This window comes from Periplaneta americana, chromosome 4 (assembly GCF_040183065.1).
Source record: "Periplaneta americana isolate PAMFEO1 chromosome 4, P.americana_PAMFEO1_priV1, whole genome shotgun sequence".
In the NCBI taxonomy this organism is placed as follows: domain Eukaryota; kingdom Metazoa; phylum Arthropoda; class Insecta; order Blattodea; family Blattidae; genus Periplaneta; species Periplaneta americana.
Window position 1 is genome coordinate 76,357,507 of NC_091120.1, and position 27,179 is coordinate 76,384,685.

The 27,179-nt window shown below is 34.8% G+C and overlaps 2 protein-coding genes across 4 annotated transcripts in view; one reads left to right on the forward strand and one right to left on the reverse strand.

Annotated features, from left to right (window-relative positions):
• LOC138697977 (tyramine receptor 1-like) overlaps positions 1-27,179 on the forward strand; it is a 689,651-nt gene that overhangs the window by 349,505 nt on the left and 312,967 nt on the right. The window lies entirely within an intron of this gene.
• The window catches only part of LOC138697967 (glucose dehydrogenase [FAD, quinone]-like), a 31,411-nt gene continuing 23,131 nt past the window's right edge, over positions 18,900-27,179 (reverse strand). The window contains exon 2 of the mRNA XM_069823594.1: positions 18,900-25,059. Coding sequence (XP_069679695.1) covers positions 23,152-25,047 — 1,896 coding nt within the window. The 5' untranslated portion in view covers positions 25,048-25,059 and the 3' untranslated portion in view covers positions 18,900-23,151. The remainder of the gene's footprint in view (positions 25,060-27,179) is intronic.

Sequence of the window (27,179 nt, forward strand, 5' to 3'; positions counted from 1 at the left end):
TTGGCATAAGTGATATGAAGAGAGTTAGGCTCAGGAAAATAATGAAAGCAAACAAACATTATATCAATGTAAAATTGGAGTATACTTACACAATGGATGACCTAAGTAAATGTCCAGTATCACTACTTAAGAGAGGTCATGCCATTGAAAATATTGAGAGGTTTGACCCACCCTTAGTACCATTAAGGAATAAAATAAAAGCAGAAAAATTGTTGGATATAAAAAAGTTATTGCAACAAAGATTTGGTGAAAATTGGAAAAACAACGATCAGCTGCAGTTGTATGTCAAGGTTATTGACCATGAAGAAGGACTTTCTGATCAGTGTGAGGATGATGAAATAGTGGAGTGTGAGTGTATGGAAGAAGAGCCTGGATTATCAATGATATGACTGAACTGAACTCAACAATGACAGTTAAAGTTAATAAATTAAATTTTCATTCTATGTTGCTTGCTAAAACAGGTAAACATAATTTAATGATTTAATAAAATAATTGTCTTCAAAGTTAACTTTGTATTTGTATAAGAGTCTTTGGAAAGGAATGTGGTCACAATTAAAAAAATCAGCTTAAATGAGTGTTTTGAATATATGTTTGTAACAAAACGATTTCAGTCCGTAATTTCGGAACAAAACGCATTAAGTCCATGATTTTCAAAACTTCTTATATAAATATTACGCTTGGATAATTTTGTTTGATTTTGCGCAATAGTGCCACCTAATTTTGCGTAGAATTCTAATTATATAATTGCTTTCAAAACTTTACATTTTTCAGAAGTTTAGGAGCTTTTAGTTTTTCGACTCTCCTGAAAAGTTTTGATTTGTGGACATAAAGCGTTTTGATTCCGAGCTCCTCAGTTAGTCTTAAGTTAACATGCGACCTTATTTTTCGCAACAGTTTGCATACTTCCGTCGATATTTTGTCGCCTCCTCAGATCGATGGCTTCTGTTCGTAATTGACGTATTATATCTTGCTGTATCCTATATTGACCTGAAGATCGCGGCATCGTACATACCGCGACTCGCCAATACGCCATCTGTCCGAAGGAGCTATACTCCCTGGTCTGCCATAGTCCGCTTTGAAAGCCCCTTTGCCTCTCTAGGATCTTTGCAATTCCCCATGACATCTATAGGCGAATCACGGTACCACGTCTGCCCGATCTCCTGATCGACCTGAACTATCGAAGATGAAAGATGAAATTGAAGTTAATGAAGGCCAAATGAGCCCAGCAATTTTGCTTCAAGTAGTTTAGGTAGAAAACCTAGGAGAAAACTCATTCAGGGATCTTGTTCCAACCAGGATTTTAATCCTAGCCCACTTGTTGCACGGTCAGGCATGCTGTTACTCCACAGCGGTGGACCTCCTAAAATAGTACAGATGTAGCAATCACATGACGTGAGATATGAACACTGAATTCCTTTCTTCTCTCTCAAGAAGCAATTAGTTTTCCATTTTACTATTTTAAAATGAACCCGCTATCTGCCTTATGCGGTAGTTCTGCTGTAGATATAGATATTTCAGAATATCTAGTGAAATATGTTATTTGAACTGGTACCTGAAATTGTGAGAAAACCGTGAAATTACCGGTTGTATATATGTGTTATATATCACTGTTAAGGCTTTATTCCCAGAATTCAGAATAAATTTCTACACTCTGTTACACTATCTGTATTTTCTCCGCACGTATTACAATTATTTCAAGTTTGTGAAATTGTAATGATCACACGAAATATGCACAAGGCCTTCGGTTTAGATTCGAATGATTGCTAGAGAAGTGTTTGATAGTGTTATAAATAGCAGGCGGATTTCAGTATATTTACATGTTTTAGTCCTTGGTTGCAAATAATATGCGGCAAGTATATAAAATCTTTTTCAAGTCATTTGCAACAAAAATCAAGATTTTATAGTGTAGGCCTATATATTTGCATATTTAAGGTGTTAATGCATATTTCAGCTTTCAGTGCATATGAAAGCATTATTTTGTTACTTTCTAGTGTGCTGGTGTTTAAATCAAGATTAAGAGTAAGGAAAATCGAAAAGATGGAATACAGAAGAAACGCAGACATTGGAACACAGTGCAATAGTTATATTTTATATGTTGCAATCTGACAACTTGCAGACAGTGCACTGTTGTTGGAAAATCATTGTGGAGCAATGACTCTGTGCAAATATATAATAGTTATGTTGGATGAAGTTGAGATTGAAAGAACATAATAATCAAAACAAGAAGCTGCCTTATCGTATACTTCATACGCACATAAGATTTTGACAGTTGTCACGGGAACGTTGCAATATATGATCAGCGTTGAAATTACAGGAAGTGTTGATAGACATTTTTGCACTGCTAAACTCGAATTTCGCCGTCTGTCAAGAATAATATAGGCACAATAATGCAATTTTTGTCTTCTACTTGCGGACATGGCAAATTCAGAATATTCCTTTTTATTATGGAGAATGTCAAAGAAGCTTGGACAGTGTGTAGAGTACTGTACATTGTATTTTAGAACAGCCTAGCCGCAAAAAATGGTTAATTTTGAATTAGTTTTATCAACGTTGCATAACGATTTTTTTTAACTTGTCAGCAAAATTATAATCTGTTCAACAATGTGAACAATAAAGGAAAAAATTCGTATGGTAGTTGGGTATAGTTCCTGGGTAGCTTAGTCAGTAGAGCATTCGTACGCTAAGCCATACCCGGTCCCGGAACAATTTTTCCCTTGAAATTATTCAAGTCTGCTTCACAGGGAGCTTCTACCTGAAAGCCAAATTTGAATAATATATACGTCACAGTAGGTATGTTAACAGAAAACCACAATTCAAGTCACATAGAGTTTGTGTGAACTCAAAGTTGGGTTCTGGCGCCTTGTTAGCCAACTTGAGTTGTGTGGATATAAAGGAAAAAATTGGGATATTGTCGGGTATAGTTTCTGGGTAGCTCAGTCGGTAGAGCATTAGTGCGCGAAGCGAAGGGTCCAGGGATCGATACCCGGCCCCGAAACAATTTTTCTCTTGACATTCAAGTCTGCTTCACAGGGAGCTTTACCTGAATGCCAAATTTGAATAATGTGAACAATAAGTAACAATTATGAAAGAATTGACAGTGTTACAAAATATAGCCCGTTGGCATATAAATAACTTCCAAAATTGAAATTACTGTTTGAATATGTAGATTAAATCTAAAAAAAAGTTTCTTAAGTCTATTCAGGTGAAGAATACGATTGTCCAATAAATTCACTGCTAATGAATTTGGATGGTTGTTTAAACGTTTCTGATAGGCGAGCCTGTAATTTGCTATTTCTAGTTTGACTGTTGGGATGCGAAAATCATGATAGATGTAACTGTTGAGGGTTGCTGCCAAAATTGTTTTTAGTGTCTTTGATTGGAATCGCTCCAGTATCTCGATGTTACAGTTGTTTGCAGTACCCCAAAGCTGAATTCCGTATGACCAAATAGGTTTTAGAATGTCTTTGTAGACGGTTAATTTACTTGCTGCTGATAGTTGTGATTTACATCCTATTAACCAGTGTAATTTGCTGGATTTAAGATTTAGTTGTTTTCGTTTAGTCTAGATATGTTTCTTGCAAGTTAACCGGCGATCTAGATGCATTCTTAAATGTTTCACTCTTTCAGATTGGGAGTATAACTTGCTTGTTGAGTTGTACAGGTGGACAGGAACTTCTTCGCATTGTGAATGTAACGTGTTGACTTTTGGTGTCATTGACTTAACTATCCATTAACGAAAAAATGTGTCAGAAGTGTAGGGTAAGGTTGCCTAATTCCGTGACATATTTAATAAAGTCTATATTTATGCCAATATTGTAACACAAATTTTCAAATAACACCTAAATGACGTTATTTGGACCTTTAGCTACAGCTTTTACAACATTCATTGTCAACAGTGTCACAAGTTTTATATATAATAATTTTATTATACATTGAGGTGAATACTTCAGTATTTTTTTTGGTCCATAGTTTTAATTATTTTCTTAAGAGTTGAAAAAGTGATTATTCTTCATTGTTATACAGTGGCTCCTAAATCCGTAACCTCCACACCTGCGGAGTAACGGTCAGCGCGTCTGGCCGCGAAACCAGGTGGCCCGGGTTCGAATCCCGGTCGAAACAAGTTACCTGGTTGAGGTTTTATCCGGGGTTTTCCCTCAACCCAATACTAGCAAATGCTGGGTAACTTTCGGTGCTGGACCCGGACTCATTTTACCGTCATTATCACCTTCATCTCATTCAGACGCTATATAACCTGAGATGTTGATACAGCGTCGTAAAATAACCTAATAAAATAAATAAATCCGTGACAGAAATACAAATCCCGTGATAGTGGTTTCCTAATTCCGTGATATTAAAATAATCCTCATTAACTGCTCAGAAAACAAACCTATATTTGGAAAAACACATTAAAGGTAATGGTATATTTTTAATATGGATTAAGCAAGAAATTGAAACATAGAACAAGGGACTAAGTGACAAATTTCATAGAAAATACTTGTGTAACTACAGGAATACATATTATATATAAATATATTATAAACAAAATAAATTGAAAGTTAAATTCAATATAAAATTAAATTTGAATAAATTGAATTATAACACAATTATTTCTCATTATTTATATTCCTAACAATTCTTTGTTCTTAACTTCTATGATAAAATTTCTAGCTGTCATTAATGAGGTAATCTTGTCGTACTTTTAATTTATTGTAATTGTAATTGTAAATTTAATGTTAATTGTAATTTTATTGTTCATATTATAGTTGTAATCCCCTGGTAGAGGGGCAGAGAAAGCCTGACGGCCTTATCTCTACCAGGTTAAATAAATAAATAAATACTAATAATAATACTAACAACAGCAGTAATTAAGTTAAATATATGCCCTATTATTTTATTATAATTATAATTCATGTTTTCTATAACTTATTTCTATTATTATTTGCACGAAGTATTTTCTTTCATAGACATTAATTTTCACAATTTAGCGTCGGCATCACAGGTCGAGTGAGCCAGGAAGGAAAAATATGAAAATAAATCCGAAAATGGGAGAGCTCCTGTAGTATTGTTATTGTCTCATAATGTTTAAATAATCATACACATTGATTCAGCTGAATATAATCTACAGTCATATATTAATTCTTACCTCAAATATAAAATGTTTCCTCAGGAGCGGTCACAACAGAAAGGAAAGCTTACTGGTCAACCACCTTTCATGAACAAAAGCTTCTGCAGTCGACTGCTTCTATTCAAAAGGCGGGTAGTCAATAGAATTGAAAAGAAGAAATCTCCTGGCATCTGTCACATATATAAAAAACTTAAAAGTCAGAGACCACAACTCCATGGCAGTCAATTGAAATTTTATCACGGGATTGGGCACCTTTACCCTACTGCTTAAGCATTGGTTTGAAGGGCATGAACTTTAACAACTGTTGGTGTCTCAGTATTCTTATGTATAACAGAAAACCAAAAATAATAGTAAATTACTTGAACTATAAAAAATCTTTTTTTAATTTTAACACTGAATATTTTTTTTATTTTAGTATATATATATATATATATATATATATATATATATATATATATATATATATATATCCTGATTTTTAAGTGTATACTTGCATTCATATTTTGCCGTTTTTAGTGCGTATAAATCCGCCTCTTAATTATAAAATTATAAATCATTACAGCCTCTGATGGTCAGGCAATTTATTTACTGTTGATTTTTTACCATGCCAAAAACTGACCTCTAAAGTTAAAAGGCGACAATTTCTGTTGCAACTTGCTTTCGCAATGATAAGTATAAAATCAATGGGCCAGTTTTGACAAAACAGTAAATCACTTACCTCGGTGCGTTTTCATTCCTGAACAGTATACGTGGCAATCGGTAGAGTTAATGCTGACAGTGACGTAAAAATTAGAACTACAAAAACAACACTTCAAGGCCATTTTACAAAGAACTTGTTTTCCAATAAAATATTACATTTGCAGAGTGCAGGAGTAAAATAAAGTCACAATTCTCTTAAGGCTGATGTCATTTTCTATTTTACCATCTTACTGCAAAATTTATTGCAGTTCCTAGTGGAACAGTGGGACAGGATGACTGTATCCATGGTGATAATTCTCCTTTATCAGTTTTGATAAGAAAAACACTAAGTTTGCAGTAATATACTGATTTAGATGATGGTCTCAGCCTTAAGACAATTGTGACTAAGATTGTTTTTCCCTTATATTCTTCATTGAAACATTAATACGATTATCAGCTGTAGAAATTTGTTGTGAACTTCCGTTTTGTTGACGCTTTTGACACTGCCTGTTCAATAGGACACTCAGATAGATTAGAACGTTGCAGCTACCAGAGGTCAAAATCTCTTTTTGCGTTTAATGATTTCCACTACAGAATGTAAGCAGTCATTGTTACTTTTGTCACACTGTTTGCTAACAGTACTAAGATCAAACCTTAATCTCAACCATTGCAATGAAATGCTACTATAGAGGATTCTAAGTTAAGAAAAAGAAAGTTGGTTTTTTGGGCCTTGTTTAAGACATTGTACAAGCTATGTGGTAGGTAGGCGTTTCTATGTCAACTGGTTGTTTGATGGAATAGCCGCATATAATCAATGTTTTTTTTTTCTTAACCTGAAATCCTCTACATTTTATTATTAAGTCTAAGAATTGTATGCCGTTACATTGCGCTTCATGCGCCTCTGACTTTAGGTACCAGTACGTAATTGCGTTGGGGTGGGAGATTTCAGTGTGTTTCGTTCAGCAGTGAACTTCAGTTGATCGGTTACATTACGACCGAATACTGCTATTCGTAACAGGCAATATTCAACGTCCTGTAAAGAGGAATAATAGCAAGATGCCGAAAACGAAATTTGTGACTGAATTTCAAATGGGGAAATTTATAATAATGATACAGATTTTGAGATAAATAATGCTTGTGTAAAATAATTAAAATATGTCCTCATTGTTTCTGCAGAAGTGGAACGAAGTTTCTCTAAATATAAGGCTATGTTTTCTAGCAACAGGCAATCATTCTCCTTTGAAAATTTGAAAATGTGGTTTGTTATTCACTGTAACAATATATGAAATGGAAAATTATGTAAAATAAAAACGTAATACACCATCGTATTAACACAGTGAAATAATAAGACTGATATTTGTCAATGTCAAATTAGGTGTATTTTTTACAGCCAGAAAATAATATGTATCAATGATATTGTGACGAAACTGAATACGAGTAGTTTAGAACACGAAACAAGAAAAAAATGTAGCAAACAAGATGAAAAAAATACTGGATAAAAATTATGGACATTTAGCTCTATTTTAAATTTGTGACAATTTCAATTGAGGAAATTTATAATAATGATACAGATTTTGAGATAGATAATGCTTGTATAAAATATTTAAAATATGTCCTCATTGTTTCTGCAGAAGTGGAACGAAGTTTCTCTAAATATAAGGCCATGTTTTCTAGCAACAGGCAATCATTCTCCTTTGAAAATTTGAAAATGTGGCTTGTTATTCACTGCAACAATATATGAAATGGAAAATTATGTAAAACAAAAACGTAATACACCATCATATTAACACAGTGAAATAATAAGACTGATATTTGTCAATGTCAAATTAGGTGTATTTTTTACAGCCAGAAAATAATATGTATCAGTGATATTGTGACGAAACTGAATACGAGTAGTTTAGAACACGAAACAATAAAAAAAAAAATGTAGCAAACAAGATGAAAAAAAATACTGGATAAAAATTATGGATATTTAGCTCTATTTTAAATTTGTGAAAATTTCAATTGAGGAAATTTATAATAATGATACAGATTTTGAGATAGATAATGCTTGTGTAAAATATTTCAAATATGTCCTCATTGTTTTTGCATAAGTGGAAAGAAGTTTTTTCTATATGTAAGGCCATCTATGTTTTCTAGCAACAGGTAATCATTCTTCTTTGAAAATTTGAAAATGTGGTTTGTTATTCACAGCAACGATATATGAAATGAAAAATTATGTAAAACGAAAAATTAATACACCATCATATTAACATAGTGAAATAAAGGAGCTGATACTTGTCAATGTTGTAATAGGGGTAATTTCTACAGACAGAAAATAAAATGTCTTTAAAATATTACATTTTTTAACAAAGAAAATAATGTCTTTTAATTTTAATTTAGCAGATAGTTGTGTTTCGAAATCAAAGGAATGGCTTTCAACCACCCAAATGCTGAGGACTAACTTACCGTGATGATAAGCATGAGTTCAAACGAACGAAAGACACTGCGTTAACTCACCCCAACTCTGAGACGTACTCAAAGTTAGAGGCGCACGAAGCGCACTGGTGGTAAAACGGCATATATTTCTCAGGCCTAATTATTATGTTTTAAACTAATTTCACTGCTTACGCAAAATGTATAAAACTGTGGCAGCAATGACTAAGCCAAATGTCTCATTCGATTCATTATTAAGTCAATATTGTTGCAAAAACTAAAGGTATCAAAATTTTTACCCTAGTATAATATTATGAAACGAGTTTATAATGTTATACTTTATGGCATGAGTCAGTGTTTAGGGAACGAGCGCAGTAAAATATGTATAACGTTATAAACGTGTCATATGCAATTTTTTGTGCGACAATATTAAAACAGTTAATAAAGGCATAACATCAAATTCGCAGTGATGGTTAGTTTCATATCATGGTTTATGAAGAAAGAAGTGGTTTGTTATTCACACAACAATGATGTATTAAATATTAGCCTATAGCATGGAAAACCGTTTCATAATGTTGACTTTATGGCACAAGTTACGCCGTCATAATGGAAGTCATGATGTTTTAGTTGGCATGGTGGTATTTTACGGCTCCGGTACAATAATATGGCGTATTATGCACGAGTTTCACAAATGATAAAGACTGTTTATAATGCTTAAGTACAAAAACATTGTCTGCAAGGAAATATTATTGTAAGAAGATTTAATTTCTTTCTCACTAGACAGAAATATATTATTACTTCTTAGATTAATGATTTTATTAGAATAGTTTAAATATCATCAAACAGGGAAGCAGCTTTTGCTGCTGCACGCCACTAGTATTATTATATTTATTTCTCTTCTGCTTGACAGCTTAGTTTACATATGTATCTTTCTCGATAGTCTAGCGGATTTTATGGTATCCATTAAACATAAGAACCAACAAAATAAATCGATTAATATTTATGTCCTCAGCTTTCAGAATTACCAACAATTACTAGTTAATATTTTTATTATGATACTATTCTAATATGGCAGATAAGTGCGTTTCCGAGTTCAAAATAAGTGGACGGATATGTATTTGAAAGGGCGTAGTCGTCATCACTAACAGGTGAACCGTGAGTAATGTCATTAATTTTAGGTGGTTATTCTTTTAGATACCTCAAACAAAAAAGTTTAATACAATTTTGCTTTATTACTAAATGTTATGTTTTATTTAACGACGCTCGCAACTGCAGAGGTTATATCAGCGTCGCCGGATGTGCCGGAATTTTGTCCCGCAGGAGTTCTTTTACATGCCAGTAAATCTACTGACATGAGCCTGTCACATTTAAGCACACTTAAATGCCATCGACCTGGCCCGGGATCGAACCCGCAACCTTGGGCATAGAAGGCCAGCGCTATACCAACTTGCCAACCAAGTCGACCTTTATTACTAGGATGTGCTGTCCGTTCTACCGATTCTCCACCATTTGGAAACGCAGAATTACTGCACTGAAACTCCATATGTACTTCGGTACATTCTAATAATATGATAATGCGTAAGTAATCACTTTGTGATTCAAGACGGCGCCATGTTCCGTCGCATTCCGGCCACTTATGGTGTGACGAAAACTACTTCCGACTTTACAGCTTATAGAGGAGGGGGAGCAGTGTTGTTATGTTGTATATCTTACGCATAAGCGAGCGCGTTGCCGATAGAGTGCAGTAATGAACAGCTGACATGAACGTAAACATTGCCAACGAAGATGTTGAATACTATGCATTAAAATTAGTGTATATTATTATTTTTATTATTTTTAGCAGCAGCAGCAGCAGCAGCAGCAGCAACACCGGTAATATTGTTAGAAAATCGTTGAAAGAACTGTAAACTGTAAAAACAAGTTCAAATTTAATACGATACCTTTACTTTTGTAAGTTCCAGTATTCGTCCATGTAATATTGTTAGGAAAGCATCTTACTGGAAAGCATTTCTATTTGTTACACTTTTCTCCGCTTTTCCCTTTTCCCCGGAGTTTCAAGTCTTGAGGAACACAAGCAACAGTTCTCATTACGACTTGCGCCAAGGGTAAAAGAGACCCGCCATTATCTTTTTCCCTCTTAAAATACTTTCTTACGTTACACACCATCTATTGCGCTTGGCTCTCTAACGAGACACATTGTACAATATTCTTTATTCTCCTGCCTGCCTGCCTGCCTTTCCTTCCTTCCGACATTTCACAAGTCATCTGTTTAGAAACTCTCGCAGAAACTAGAAAACACACACTAGTCGCACATTCCACCAATGACAAGGAAGATAATACGTGTAATATAATTTAAACACAATAATTATCGATAAACTAAAACAATAATAAAACTAAACAATATTTTTAATTCACACAACGCACGCGCTAACCAGCCAACTCAAAGTCACCCCGAACATTGTAGGCCTATGCACGTGCAACCTGTAAACATAGACACGGCAACACCGTCCCGTTACCATGGTGATTGGTTGATTTGAATGATTGCCATGATAACATGCTAAAGGCACCCTTTGTCAGGTCAGAAGTAGTTTTGGACACACCATAGTCACTCGTAGTGAGTGCACCTCTGTACTTGTGGTTGGACATTGTGTCTACTGTCACACGTACTGTGGCACGGTACACGAGGGTAGGCCAACAGAGGGGAACGCAGTAGGTAGAACTTAAAATGAGAGGGATTCAATCCGACATCGGAACTTCAATCCGGTGTGGCTTAGTGGATAAAGCGCCAGCACGTAAAGCTAGAAACTCGGGTTTGAGTCCCAAGCCAGGTAGAATTTTCTCCGTTCTACCGATTCTTCACAATTTTGCTTGATTTTGCTTCCTTTTCGAGATAAAAATTGTTTTATATGAAATATTTCACAGCATATTTTGGGAAAGCCATTGATTGAATTCCCAATATGCTCAGCCAGTTTAAGAGAGCAGTGTAGGCCTACTGTGATAATAAATAATTGAAAGAATTTCGGTTATATTCTTTAAATGTGCAGGAATTTGATTCGAACAAATGTAACTTTTAGTTCTGCAAAGGAATTTTGCAATGTTACATTTGTTCGGATTAAATTTCCGCACATTTGAAGGACAAAACGTCTTTCATCAATTCGGTTACTCTTCTTGGTATATTGTTCAATATTTTCTTTATTGTCTCACTTCGCCGTTTTCTCTATTACATAATTTTTTGTTTTTGGATTACGTTGTAACCTAGTTATTAGAAGCGTCACTGTCACGGTATTAGATTATGCATCACAATTTATTTTATTAAATCGCCTTTCTGCCTTGAAGTGACATAGCTTGGTTTTTGTTTTCTGACATTTTAAAATTTTATCCCGCATATATTTTCTGCAATATAAACATGACTATTTATACTGTTCTTTATTATTATCAGATCGACCGCGAACATCAAATTATTTCTTTTCTAGTTAAATGTATGCTGTATGTTACTAAAATTTACTATTGCTGTGCAATGTGTAAATAAATATTGATTGGTATGTGTAATAAACTGCATCCTTATCTTAATATTTCATTGACTTGTAACATTAATTTTTCCCTTAAGATTGTATTCAATGTTATTGAAGGATTTATATGTAGCTTCTTAATACATTATACAGAATGTTTCACGAAGATAATGCAATACTCTAGGATGTGATTTCTGACATCAATCTGATGAAAAAAGTTCCTATATACATGTGTCCGATTTCGAATATTTTCGGATAAAATCACGTTTCTTTCTTCCGTAACACGCATTATTGTGAACTCTCTCTCTCTGTCTTCTTTCTGGAGATCTGGAGCTTTATGTGTTACAGTACAGCTGATAGTAGCGACATAAAATCTCGGGACATCAGGTTATAGATAACCAGACATAGAGATTTTGGACCCGATAGGATAAGTTTACTAAGTCCATACTATAGACAGTTTTGTCACTGCGTGTGAGGTGGATGGGAGTCGGCAGAAGGAGAGACATGTGTACATGAAACCAAGTCCAGTCCAGTCTGCTGGTGCTGTACAGTGACGTTCCAAAGAAATACAACTAATTTATCAAACATTAAAATAAAATGATTGTTAGAGGAGAAAAATTCTGTAGGACCAAAAAAATTAATCTATACGTAAATTAAAATAAAAACCTATAATACAAAATTTTCAAAATAAATGAATATGCATTTCCTTTCGGCTCTTTCATAAGCACGTGTGCAATACTTAACCAACATACATAAGAAGCATACACAATATACACAACTTATAATGTACAATCAATGATATCCCCACAATATATACAATATATTTACAATATAACTTAATGTAATGAGAATTTATGCTCTGTTCAATTGTTTATTTTTCAGCTTTCTCTTCTAGAATATTATTCGAACTGTTACAATGTACTACAACACACATTCTTAAGGTCTCAAAACTAAATTTCCTTCGGTTGTCGGCAAGACAAAGTTTATATTGGGAGAAGCCCCGCTCCACATCACATGATGTAATGGGTGCAAAACGATAAAACACTAAGTCATTGAAATCTATCTTCGCTTCCCCAGCAGTGTCCGTAGACTCCTTCCCTGCTAGCATGTCTTTTATGTCACAGAATATGGCATATCCACTGTTTTTACACAAAACTGAGTTTAATTTCTGTTTAACACGATTACTTACTAGCTGGTGTAGCGGATGCTTGATGAATTACTTTCGTCATCTCCTCAATTAATTTTAGAGCGTCAGGCATTTCTTGGTTCGATGCTTCAAGAAGTTCAATTGTTTTAGGCACAATAGCAAAATTATGTTCTATGAAATCCAAATTACTCTTCAAGGTCGTCAAATCCAGGGATTTTACAATCTTCGCTGGAGGACAGTCTTCCTTAAGGTAGTTGATAACCTGAAGTATTATATAGAAATATTTGGCGTTAAGCCATGTTCTCCACCGCGTAACAACAGGCTGTGGAGGCAGAGGAACAGTAGGTGCAATTTTCTTGAATGTTAGCACTCTTGAAGGAGATTTCAAAAAAAAAAATTTGCAGTTAGCGATGAAACAATCTACATCACTGAAGAACCCCCGTATCTCTTCAGCAACCCGGTGGCATCCATGGACTAGACATGTTACGTGGATGAGTTTGGAGTAACTGTGTTTAATTTCTGTTGCTGCTTTCAGCATGTATGTAGCTCCGTCCGTTACAAAGAGAAGAGTATTTTCTTTATTTCCTCCGGCAGGATATAAAAGATCCATTGCCTTATTAAAAATCGTGACGATAGAGGAATAATTGACGTTTTCTATAACCTCACTGGTTAGTAGAAATTGTTTTCCTGGACTGTCAGTCACGAGGGTTCCGACTATGACATTTACTATACACCTGCCAGCTGAATCAGTAGCTTCGTCTATCGACACCCAGATTTTATTATTTGCTGTTTGTTGTCTAATGTTATTTAATGTTCTATCGTAGCACTTTCTCAAGTAAGTCTGTCGCAACGTCGAGTCAGTAGGGAGAACTCTCTTGGTATATTTTTCCATGAAAGCTTTGAAATTTGGGTTGTTTACTTTATTTAATGGTATGTTTACAGCCACCATCATTTCACATAGATCTAGGAAGAACTCGGATTCTTTATTTTTAAGTGAATCTGAAACAGGTGGAATTTCTTCCCTCTTAAGAGACAAAATGTTTATATGTGAAATGTGTTTTCGGGAGTTACAGCGGGTCTCAACGTACCGTTTTTTGTCTCCCCTTAGTCTGACATGACACAATTTACATGTAACATGGTCCCCATTAACTTCAAAATAATCACTTCCGAACTCCTGCACAAATAAGTGCGTCTTTCACTTTTGGCATACTTACTGTTAATTATATTCTTCGACTAATCAGATAGATACTCACATGCACAGATTAAAACTAAACTACTATCTTCTGTCCTCTCTTCTGACAAAGTGAACTAGGCGTACAGGAATGTTTTTATTGTCAGAACAGTACTTCCTCTCCCTGCCTTATGAGTATGACTGAGTAAGTAAAGCACATGGGAAGACAGGTAGGTCGCTACCATCACTGCCCCCACCCAATACAGTCCTGCTTCCCAACTTGAAATCGCACTGTTTTCGTCTATCGGATCTGAAGTCTCTAAGCCTGTAGATAACTCAACACCGGTACAACGTATTTACTTAGCATCCGAACAACGGAAGTTAGGGAATGCGGCGCGCGCAGTTCACACTCGGGCGGCTACGTGTATTACTGCAGAAGGTGGGGTCTTTGAAAATTGGCTTTAATATAGATTTTTCAGGCGAGTAATAACGTGAATGTTCTTTAATTCAATTATAATACACCCAGTACCATTGTAGAAAATAATTTAAATACTTAAACCTTCATAATATTTACGTTTATGTTTAACATTCAGGAGGGCGTAACTCACTCAATTTTAAAAAATATGTCATACAGTATGTTTATATGAACTTTTTTCATTAGAATGATGGCAGAAATCACATCCTAGAGTTTTGCACAATCTTCGTGAAACACCCTGTATAATACGTTGCGGGTATCCATTTATTTTCATAATGTTCAATAATCTCTTACCATTTACAGAGTGAAGTGGTTTTGTTTGTTCTCCTATTATTTGTTAAATTACAAACATGTCATCTGTGTATGAGTGACCTTTCCTGAAACCGCTTCTTCTAATGAAATGCATTGTGATTGTTTATAATCTATTATTTATTAATTTTGTAAATATCGTATATCCTGTATCCATTAAGGGGGTACTGTGGTGAAATATGGCCATTTTTGTTAAAAAAAAAATTTTTTTCTTACATTAAAATATTCTCCATGTCCTTTTTAACAAGTGTGGTAAGTTTGGTGACCTTTGCGCAACTCGAACACCTGTTATTACAGCCATTTTTAAATGCCTGCATTGCTCAAGAGCCACACCCCCGTCCTTTTAAATCTCCTGCTCCCTCCTGGAGTAGGAACACAGTTTAGGGATGGAATTTTCTACGTTTTTCTTTGAACTTTGTTTCATTATCTACTGAGACACTGCAGTTGTTCAAATAGTTCCAAACTATTCCCTAGATGTCTCTGAATCCGACTTTCAATTTTTTTTAGAACGTTTCATAAACTCTTTCTTGAAAACATGTTTTCATGGTGACCACAACAAATGCAGTAGGAAATATGAGTACAGAAAGCGACTCATTCCGTTTGTAAACATTGCCATGTGCTATTTTCTGTCTGGAGGTTATATGTTTTGCAAAGTAATTTAGTTTAGTTCTCAATTCTAGAACTTTTATTTCCTAGTTTTTACATTTATACAGTTTAGTTATTTCGTATTGCGCATTATATTTTAGGTAGAATAGATATACTTTAGTTAGGGTATTTTTTTAGTGTAGACCATCATTAATAATACCTAGGAAGAAGCTGCATACAATTAAAAGTGCAGGTGTTTCAAAACTGCAAAAAAAAGAAGTTGGCTAAGGCAAGGATTCAGGCAAGATGGAAAAAAAGTGATGTGGTAAGTACAGCTGAATCTGTTCAAGAGGAACATCCAGTGTTAGATACTATGCCTACATCACAACCAGGTCCATTTGGTGACTGTGACGATACAAATGTAAGATTACGTTCCCTGGAAGACAATGTAGATAGTGTATGTTGTGAACCAGACAATTCTCCAAGTTACGTTATAGTAAATCTGAAGTGTTTAGATGAACTTTTGCATAATATATCTTGTGACATGTGTGGGAACAAGACACTAGCTTTCCATACAAGAGATTTCCAAGGTTTTGCTTGCAGAATTTCCATGAAATGTACAACTTGTGATGGTGAGAAAAGTTCAGTATTGACATCGAATAGAGTGGTAAATAGTGAATCATCGACTAGGGCACCATTTGACATAAACAGGAGAGTAGTCCAGGCATTTACAAATATTGGGAGAGGGCATTCAGCAATTGAACAGTTTTCAGCAGTGCTAAATGTGAACAGTATATCACTGTCTTCTTACAATGATCACTTAAAAATTATTACTGCAACAAACACTACAGTAGCCCAAAATTCAATGCATGCAATTAGGGAAGAGGTAAAAACTGTATATAGGGAGAAAAACATAACAGATGACAATAGAAATGAGCCAGTGGATATTGCTGTAAGCTTCGATGGCTCTTGGCACAAGAGGGGACACACATCCTTGTATGGTGTCGGTTTTGTAATAGATATTCTCACTGGTTATGTTGTTGACTATGCTGTAATATCTAAATACTGCCATGCATGTCAACTAGCTACAAAAGATCTTGGTGTTGATTCCCCTGAGTTCAGTATATGGAAACTAGGTCATAAATCAGAGTGTCAACAAAATTATAGTGGATCGTCTGGTGGAATGGAGCCATTTGCTGCAGAGTTACTGTGGAAGAGATCTACAGATTATGGACTGAGATACACCACCCTGTTGTCAGATGGCGACAGCAAAACTTTCAACCATCTTCAAAATGTAAAGATTTATGGCCCTATTAAATTGGTGAAGGAGGAGTGTGTGAATCATGTGTCAAAACGACTAGGTACAGGGCTGAGACAAGTTGCCAAAGAATTTAAATTGGGAGGTAAAAAGATAGGAAGTCTTACAAATGTTACAATTCAGAAACTCACCCGCTATTATGGAAATGCCATACGAGAAAACACTAATGATGTTACAGCAATGAGAACAGCAGTACTGGCCACTTTACACCACTGTTCCTCAACTGATGCGAATCCTTCCACTCAAAATGCCCTGCTGGCCCTGAAAGTTGGTGCTTTTACAACAAAGCTGTGGCTATGGGAACACAACCCGGCACGCACCGACAACATATTCACACACCAATCTCTCCATTTGTCTTGGAGAAAATTATTCCTCTTTATCAGAAGCTGGCATCAACTGACCTCCTGGAAAGGTGTATGAGAGGAAAAACACAGAATGCCAATGAATGTCTCCACAGCATGGTGTGGAACAAGTGCCCAAAGGAAAATTTTGTATCGAAAAGGAAAATTGACATAGCTGTAGCCATTGCAGTCAGTGAATTTAATCATGGATACAGAAAAACTATGACAAGAACTCTTCAGCAAGCTGGTGTTTCTCCTGGTCATCAAGGGATGAAGACTAGTATTGCTCGGGACAGGAGACGCGTCAGGAACAGAATCCTACGTTCGACTCAGAAGTTCCAGCACTACCGAAAACAGGTGAAGATGGCCAAAATAAGAGCAGAAGGAGCCCTTAAGCAGCAGGAAGGATGTAGTTATGCTTCAGGAGAATTCTAGCAAGGTCAGACTTCAAAACATAACCTTCTAGCTATTTCTGATGAGATAATCACTAACTAAACTTTCAACTTGAATTAACTGTAAATTTAATTTTTCTCATTTTTCAATATTGGGATTCATTTTATTCTTTATTACCTTGGACTAGATGCATGAAATTTGGCACACACGATCAATATTATGTTATGCAATAACTCAAGTATTCATTTTGTTCTGTCTAACACCAGATCGGAGATATGATTATTTTAGTATTGTATGTAATTTTTAATTCGAATATTTGTACTGTAATGAAAGATAAAAATTTTTTCTGGCTAAAAAAAGTGATGTTAACGAACAATAATCAAGGAGTGCATAGACCCATGTTGTCTCTATATTTTGAGCACAAAAACATGTCATCACAATTTCAGATACACATGCAAAATGATTCCCAAGATTTTATATAATTTATATGAAACTATTTTTTTAACGGCACAATTCTTAACCAATCATTCTGAAAATTTAAACACATAAGTAAGTCTATGAGAGTTGTTTGTGGTAAAAAAATGGAACGAAAATATCCATAGGTTTCTGAGATATAAATTTCACCGCAGTATCCCTTAATAATATTCCTCGTTAATGCTCAAATTTATTCCTATGACATCTTTTAACAACGATTTCATAGTGTGTTTTTTGAACTTTATATTAAAATAATTATTAATGAATGAAAGTAAAACACTATAGTATATACTTTAAATAAATGAAAAATTGTAATTTCTGGTAATTTTAGTGTCCGTGTATGAATACAAATTTAGATAAAAATAACCAAATATATATTTACATAATTTATATATATTTATATATATATATATATATTTATATTTTCCTGTTCATTATTAACAGCATAATATGGCCCCCTAAATTCCCCGGTCTAATGGTCCTACATTTATCATTTCTGGGAAAGAATAAAAAATTAATTGCACAGGGCAAATCTACACACCTTCGACGAATTAATTAATAGTCTCCGTCAATATATTAATAATTACTCTGCTGCACAAGGAGAACTAAGAAATGTCGTGGGTAATTTTCTGAACAGATGCCAGAAATGTATGGAAAATAATGTAGACAGTTCCAATATCCCCTTGCATGACAAGGGTAAGTACATAAATTTTGAAAATAAAAATGAATAGTATTTTGTAGCCATTCCAGTGCCCGCAGATTAAGCGCGAAATCTTATTGTCGGCCGGGATCAGGCTCTCATTGTCCCGTGACTCCATGTTGCGCTCACGTTTCATAGATAATCCGCTCACTCAATGGAAAAAATTAACTAAAAAGGACAGGACTGAAACTTGAGATTTATATTTGTAAATTTTCAGATTTTGGATATGAGTTTAAGTTGCAGTAAAACACACAGAATAATAAACAATAATATTTATTTACTCTAATGACAAGCTACAATGAAGAAATGTCATAAACTTTGAAGTAAACCTCGTGCTTAACAATATCTTGCTGCGTGTGTAGGGGTTGAAATAATACATATAACTGTGCAGATTTTAACAGCGTATTCCTAGGATAAAGTACAATAGAAATTATAATACATGTTAATCCCAAATAAATACTTCTTAGAAATAAAAATAATTTTCCTCTAAATGTTAAAAGTGTTTTACTCAGGGGAGACAGAGTAGACATCGTCTACCCAAAGTTCACGAAATAATTCATACTATATGTAGCTATTATAATTTTCTTATGCTCTTTTTCTATTTCTAAACATATTTCTTTTAACTTCTGATGAAGTTAATGAAGCTCCGCGTATTGTATTTTAGGCGCTCAGAAATAAGTTTCCTGCAGCCACGGTGTGTTCTACATGTGGGATAGACACAACACGAATTCTCTCTCTCTCCCGTCTGCTTCAGTCTTTCGTAGCTCTGTTCTGGCTGCGCTTTAAACACGTGCGCATGCAGGAACTATTTCTTCCCTCACACAGAACATAACGCAGCCTACTCGCAGGTGGCTAGACGTGTTTACCTCTGTTTGTACACTGCAGCGATACGATAGTGTTTTCATCCCGTGATTGTTGTTTCTTGTGCTGCAGTTTTTAACAATCTCTATCAAGTATGGAAAGAGATCGGGTGATGGTCGGCATGAAAAATGTGACTTTTGATTCTGTTAGTTTCTTTAAAAGCAATTCTTTGTTGTCTTTAACATTGAGCAGAAACTGAACTTAAGTCTCATGTTAAAGGCTTTCTTTGGCGATATTTCTCATAGAAAGCTATAATCACGTATTTTATTTGAAACTATCCAATTTCAACCATGAATAATAAAGCATTAAATTAAAAAAGTATATTACAGTGTGAACGTGAAATAAACTTGCAGATTGATAGAAACGTTAGGGTACACGTAAATGAATAGAAAACTTTATATTACGTTTTGTGATTAAATGCACGGTTAATTAGAAAATTAAGTTTGAAGCTTCAGCAGTCCAGCAACATCGTCGCTAAAACTCTCTAGTGGTATATAGATGTAAGAGGTCAACGAACTCGGTGAGACTGTACGTAAGCTGTCAAGGCGTTGCCACGCGTTCGCTTGGTACAATGATTTGAATTTAGGGGTTCTTAAAATTAAATTTACACGAAAACTGTGCACGCTATTGAAATACGCGAGAGGGATAAATTATTCTTTATTAGATTTCCTGTCGATACTGACAAAATTAACGATCCTACTCGCAATAGTTACGGAATAAGAGATTGTTAAACATTAGGGGGAAAAAAAAATTTTTTTTTTCCTAAAAAAACTATTAATTTTCCACCTATCTATTATAATTTTTTGTTTCATACAACATGAGCTATTCGGTCTGAAAATCTGCAAGACTATTTCACTTCCACTCAGTATAATGAAAACTACTTCCGCTAGTAGTATTACTTCCCCGACAACCAATGGGAGAATTGCTTTTGTTTACCTCTACTTTTTTTGTAAGCGCTACAAGACAATAATTTTGAAATTTTCCAGTGCACAAATTATAATAAACTTTGAAAAATTAATTAATTCTTTTGTTAGAGTTATTTCATAGTCGGAGAATTTATAGAGGATATAACATTTTAAATAATTTAATGAAATGTGTCGATATGCCTGGTGGATAGGCTTACCACCACTTTTCAACTAAAAACATTTATAATTCGCAGTGTTCCTTACCTACATTATGTGAAAGTTGAAATATATTTTTAAAGATCTTTATTAATAATACAGGTTTTTTCTGTTTAACTAATCATTCAATACGTACGCGTACAAAGCTGGCCTAATGATTGTAATATGTTCAGAAATAGTTGAAATTAACCCTTTAGTATTCGCGCCATAATTTGTGATACCAGTAGTCGCGCGGATTACATTTGTAATTCATCTCCTTTTGTTAAATAATTATTTGTTTTGTACGTATGAATGTATAATTTTGTAACATATAATAGTAACATTACTTTACTCATTCTATTAAACTGTTTGTGATATAAATAGACAGCGGAAAAAAAGTCAAATAAAAGTCATGTTTACGGTTTCCAAGTACTGTACGCATAGACTATGGCATGAGGTGTGCATGCATCACAAGTACAACACGGTGCCGTCCGCAGAGAGCATCACCCGAACACCGAAAACAACTGCTACTCTACGTTCTCAGTCAGTCCTCGTCCGTACGTGAACAGAGAACATTGAGATACGTAGACATATTCTTCATTTGTGTTCGGTGAAGTGATCATAATGCCGAAAACAGACGTTAAAAACGTAGGGTGTATTCTTTAATACAGAAATATGGTGTCGACATTTTTAGTGTCGGTTATGTATGTGTGCATTAAATAAGTTAAAAAAACAATCGATAGAACATCACTGTAATACACAGAAACACATGAAAAATGTTGCCTTATGTTAGAAGAAAATAATGGTTCAAGTTCAAATTCCGCCTCAAATATGAAATACGACTTTTGCCAGAATTTGTGTCGAATGATAAGTTGCAATATTCCATTCAAAACGTTGAACAATCCTCACTTTAAAGGGTTTATAGAAAAGCACACAAAATATGCTATTACAATAGTTATACCAACCAATATTCAGTGATTATTCCGTGTGTCAATTTACATTTCCTCCCGCCCTATACCTGCACGCAGCTCTAGTGTACCTGCTGTGCTTACGTAAACAACAACCCTCTGACGAGACAAATTAGTCGCGTTGTAGTTACCTTCACATCCGAATGACTTTTTTTTTCCGCTGTCTAGATATAACACTGAAACTCTATTTGAAATTTTATATTTAAATCAGTGATGTCAATATAATATAATGAATGGTATTATGATGCGAATAATTAATTTAAATTTCTATTGTTATTATTATATAGATTTAATTGTTACTCTTTGTGTTCCAAAATATGATATAGATAGATGTAATTAATTCTGTTGCAAAATATGGTATAAGTTACATTTGTTAAAGTTCTCAGTAATATAATGAACTTTAATACATCTTTTAGATACTTATTTGATAAATTAACGTAAGAAAAACATAAAAATGACGTACATTTAATTCTGTGTGATGTCAAATTAATAAAAGAAAAAAAAGAAAAGAAAAACATTGTTTAGAGAGAGGAAAATTAACATAAAAACTGCAATAAATTTTAATAACCCATTCTTGTACGACTGTTGAGCCTTAGATGTTCTATTCAAAATTGACTGGAACGGTGTTACATTTCCTACAACAGAAACACCACAGCAGGTGGCCATTAGATTTCTGTTCATAATGATCTATTTCAATATTATAGTTGGATGCACTGCAGAAGATTACACAATTTCACAACTACACTGTTTAATAGTCCCTTCACTACTGAACAGAATACCACATCGCGAAACATTTCGTGCGCGTATGCGCAATAATCAAACTCATATTGTTTGTTATTATACCATATTTTGGAACCAAGAGAGTAATTATTATAAACGACAGTCAGCAGTTATTATCTCCTACTCCTAAAATTTAAGTCATAATTGGGTTCAAGTACATGTCTGTTTCATATGAGAAGAAGTTATTGTTTTATATTATCAAATAAGTCCACGTAATCATTATTTATAGGCCTATTTCAAGATAGAATAACCACTGTAACAATACAAAATACGTGTAAAATGTCTTGTGCTAATAGGAATAAATCAAATTACAAATAAGGAAATAGAAAATATGCTGTTGTATTCTCTCCTGTCAAAAACACTGGCGTTAGCACTCGCGCGGATTACAATTTGTAACCCACTCTAAAAACATATTGCTAGACAGAAAAAAGTCACAATTACATCCAAACACTCCAGACATCAGCTAAACTGTAACAGGAACGTACTGAAAACTTCACGCTATCAGTATTGAAAGCGGAAATGCGATGACGTAATAAACAGCAAGGGATTACAATTGTAAGTCACGCGAGTACGGAGGGCTAAAGCGATAAAGAGACCTACTCGACACTGTTCACGGTACGTTATTATCTGCTGGATGAACTAAGCTCCAATGGTAAAATGAAAGTGTACTGTAAGTCTACTGATGAACATGTCAGACACAGGTGAAATAATGGAGCTCTCATTAGGGACAAATATAAAGTTCAAGCCAAGAATGTATTCACTATGTCCGTTTGCTATTACAAATTATTATCACTTCCTATTCTTACAACATGGACCATTCTTCCTTGATCATATCTGCAGCTTTCTCGCCTATCATTATTGTGGGAGCATTGGTGTTCCCACTGACAATATTTGGCATTATGGACGCATCTGCAACTCTGATTCCTTTCACACCGTGAACTTTCAACTTCGGATCAACAACAGCTTTGGGATCAGAACTTGGTCCCATTTTACATGTTCCAACAGGGTGATAAGACGCAGTTCCTAAGTTTCTCAAAGCACACATCCAGTAATCTCTAGAACCAAACTTTAGACCTTCACAGTCCTTCATGTACAACTTTCTTTGTGTGGCTTCCCGTAATTTCATCTCATTAGTTTCAATAAATTTCTCTGTAAATTTTATTCCTTCTAAGAGTGTGTTAATATCTTTACCGTCTTGATCCGTTAAATATCCAGGTAGAATTCGTGGATAATCAAAAGGATCTGATGAGCTAAGAAGGATTCTTCCTCTGCTTTTAGGACGCATCAAATTAGGGACAACAAATGCTAAATCGTTTATACGAATTTGCTCTAAGATGGAGTTTCGTACTTCATCGTTGAAACTCAGAGTATTTGAAAAAAGAATAGCTGCTTCTGTGTTATTAGCGGGTATAGAATGAAAAAACATTTGCAGATCTGGTCTTAAATCGTTTGGAGAAATATCAGTTTTTATGTACCCAGTTAGTGCCGCACCCATAATTGCTGTTAACAGACCTGATCTTTTTGTTAAGAACTCATAATATATGTCTAGAGGATTGAGGTTTGATGCCTGATATGCATCGAATTTTTTCATGTTAAAAATGGAACCAAAGAATAAAATATGATCTTGTAAATTTCCTCCAACATTTAGGTTCATAACAACAGGATGTACACCTACTTCTTTCAAATGTTCATCAGGCCCAATACCTGATAGCATTAATAACTGGGCAGAATTTATTGTTCCTGCTGATACAATAACTTCCTTTCTAAATTTAACTTCTCGAAGTTTACCATTTTTGTCTTCAAATTGAACACTATACGCGATTTTTGAAGAATTATCAATTAGTATTTTGGTGACGTGGGCATGTTTAATAACGTGGAGATTTTCTCTGAATCTAGCAGGACTAAGAAACGCTTTGGCTGTACTGCATCTTGTTCCGTTTCTTATTGTGGCAAACATGTCAGCGAAACCCACCTGAGATTCTCCATTCATGTCTCTAATATATTCATATCCCATCTCCTGCACTGCCTTCAGAAATGTTTCTTCATATTCTGTAGAAGTGAATTTTCCTATAGTTAAAGGTCCACCTTTTGCATGATATACCTCATTTCCATCTTTAGGCTCAAGCAGTGGTTCATAAGTCATATCTTCAGATTTCTTGAAGAAAGGTAAAATTTCGTTGAAGGCCCAGCCATAATTACCATCTTTGGCCCATTCATCATAATCTTGCCTCATTCCTCTGACGTAATACATGTAGTTAAGAACACTGGATCCTCCAAGAACTTTACCACGTGGCCAAACACAACGTTTATCTGTCATTCCTTGGCAGATATCCTCTTGGACTTCAGGTCGATATTTCCAGTCCAATTCTGTATTCTGCAATGTAAATGCAAGACCTGGAACATCAGATGTGGGAGTTGGATCTCCTCCCGCCTCGAGGAGAAGAACTTTCCATTGCTTCTCCTCGCTAAGTTGACTTGCAACCACGGAACCTGCAGATCCTGCTCCCACCACGATGAAGTCATATTCGTCCTGCAGACAGAGGAGAGCGTCTTCTGGATAGTCGTCCGGATTTCCCAGTTGTTTCTCAGATTCAATGAGACTGGTGATGAAACTGGCGAAGAGGAGAGTGCCAGTACCAGAAGCTCCTGCTGAACTTGTACACCATGGATTTGTATTTAGGAGACACTTTGCTTCCATATTGTAGCAAGTCTGAAATTAAACAATTTTGTAAGAATGGTTTCATAATTCAGAACAAAATCAATTTGTTGTTCAGTCTTTAATTAACTGATGCAGGTTCATTTTAAGATATGAGATCTGATCCCAGACTGATCCTCTACTATTTCTTTACATGTTTTTCCCTATTATTTCAATTTTGTCCATGTTCATTTCAATATATCTGTATTAACACCACGTCATCCGTATTGAAGCTAATACCAACAAGTCATTTTTTTTTCTGGAATGGCCATTACTCAGGGCAGTATCTTCTTCTTACAAGATATCGAGCTCGTATATTTTGATGTAAAATACTGAACGTGGAGAATATCAACGCATGCTCTCCGGAATTGGAACTAGAAAAGTGATATTTGGTGAGTATTAAGTTCTGTCTGGCTTACGTCCCTGAAAAATACTGGTTACTCATTGTCACAGAAGGATGATTGAAAGACAGAACCGTCTTGTAGTTATACTAGAGCTCTGTATTTCATTAAGAACGGCCGACCGAGAATCATTGATATATGTTCCATCGATCGATCGCTCGCTCTGGCTGCCGCGTGTCTTGACTCCGCAGAAAGCAAAACACCCGAAGTATCATGGTCAACTGTCGGTCGGAAAGGTATCATAGACTGAAAACTGTCTTCGATCGATGTGTTTATAATATGCGCTATGGAAATTATTAAACTGCCTGATTCCCTGTCATCTGTTCAGTGAACCTAGGAGGTGTACAGGGTATTTAAATGACAATAAATTATTAAATCAATACAATAAAATACAATTTTAACAAACATTGTTATCTGTAACAATATAAATATGAAGTATATAAGCAACACTAAAAGAAGACAAAAAATATGTTCGTGTTTATCTTCTAGTTGAATGGAATAGTTAACTTACAATATATTGTAACAACGTTGTATTCGTAATGGCACAGGACAAAAGTAAATTCCATTAAGTAAATTACATTATACGTATAAAGGACGAAATTCTAAGTGAGAATGAACAAAAATTGTTACTTTTAAAACCAAATGGTGATTTTTCATTGATTCTTTCAATTTTGGAATGACTTCATCACGTATTTTGTTTGCTCCATTCTTGATATTTCGTGGTATGGTCGTTGACTGTGGAATAATAGAATCTGCATACACCTTAGCACAGGTAGCTCCAACGTCAGTCATTGTCTGCGAATACGCATCTCTTAATATACATTATCGTAAAAAATGTTAAACATAGTAAATATGTAGATTTGGTTTATTTTTATTAAATAATGTAACTGAAATAGATTATATGTGCTTTTGAAGACATTTGAGACTAATCACAAAAGTCTGTTCTTTTTATGCAATCGCATATTTACTGCGCTACATTGAACGTTTTCATTACGTATTGATATAATGAGTTGGACAAGATGGATGCTGAATAACTTTATTGATAATATAAAGCATTATTTCATTTAAATAATTAATGTTATTTAAAAATTATGTTTTCTTTTTTAATAGTTCATATACTTTCTGCTTTCCATGCTATCTTAAATAAAAACAAATGATAACGTTATGAGATAGCCTACGTATATCAAGGACGACCCTGACAGAATAATACTATGAGAGTGGCAAAAGACAACCTGTTATTTAATCAATTGCCCGAAGACAGCTTTGAGCCTCATAAGTGACACGAATGAGGCAACTAAGCCAAGAGATATTGGTGTAGGGTGGCCAATCCCTTCTTCCTTCGCTGAGTAGTAACATATTACGCTATTCAGACTTAAGGGCCCTATTCCACAAGAGTACGGTATAATACATTATTAGTTAGGGAAGTCCATGTAATTTGGACCTGTGTGTAATTTGAATCTGCGTGTAATAATGAATTGATTTTAATTTTGATATTCGCAAGTTTTGCCACCCTTATGTCTTAGGTAGGGATAGCAATACCGTTGAGGGTGGTTTTCTGCCTGCACGTTATTTTTCTGCAGCATTCAAGGTTGATGGGGTGAGAAGAAAATAAGTTTGTTACTCACAGTCCTTGAAAGCGTATAACCTGTGACATTGAGTGCTGTGTAGTACTATGTGAACTAAGAGAATGTTTTGCTTGTTCAAGTATTGCGGAAGTATTAAGATATCTTCTAC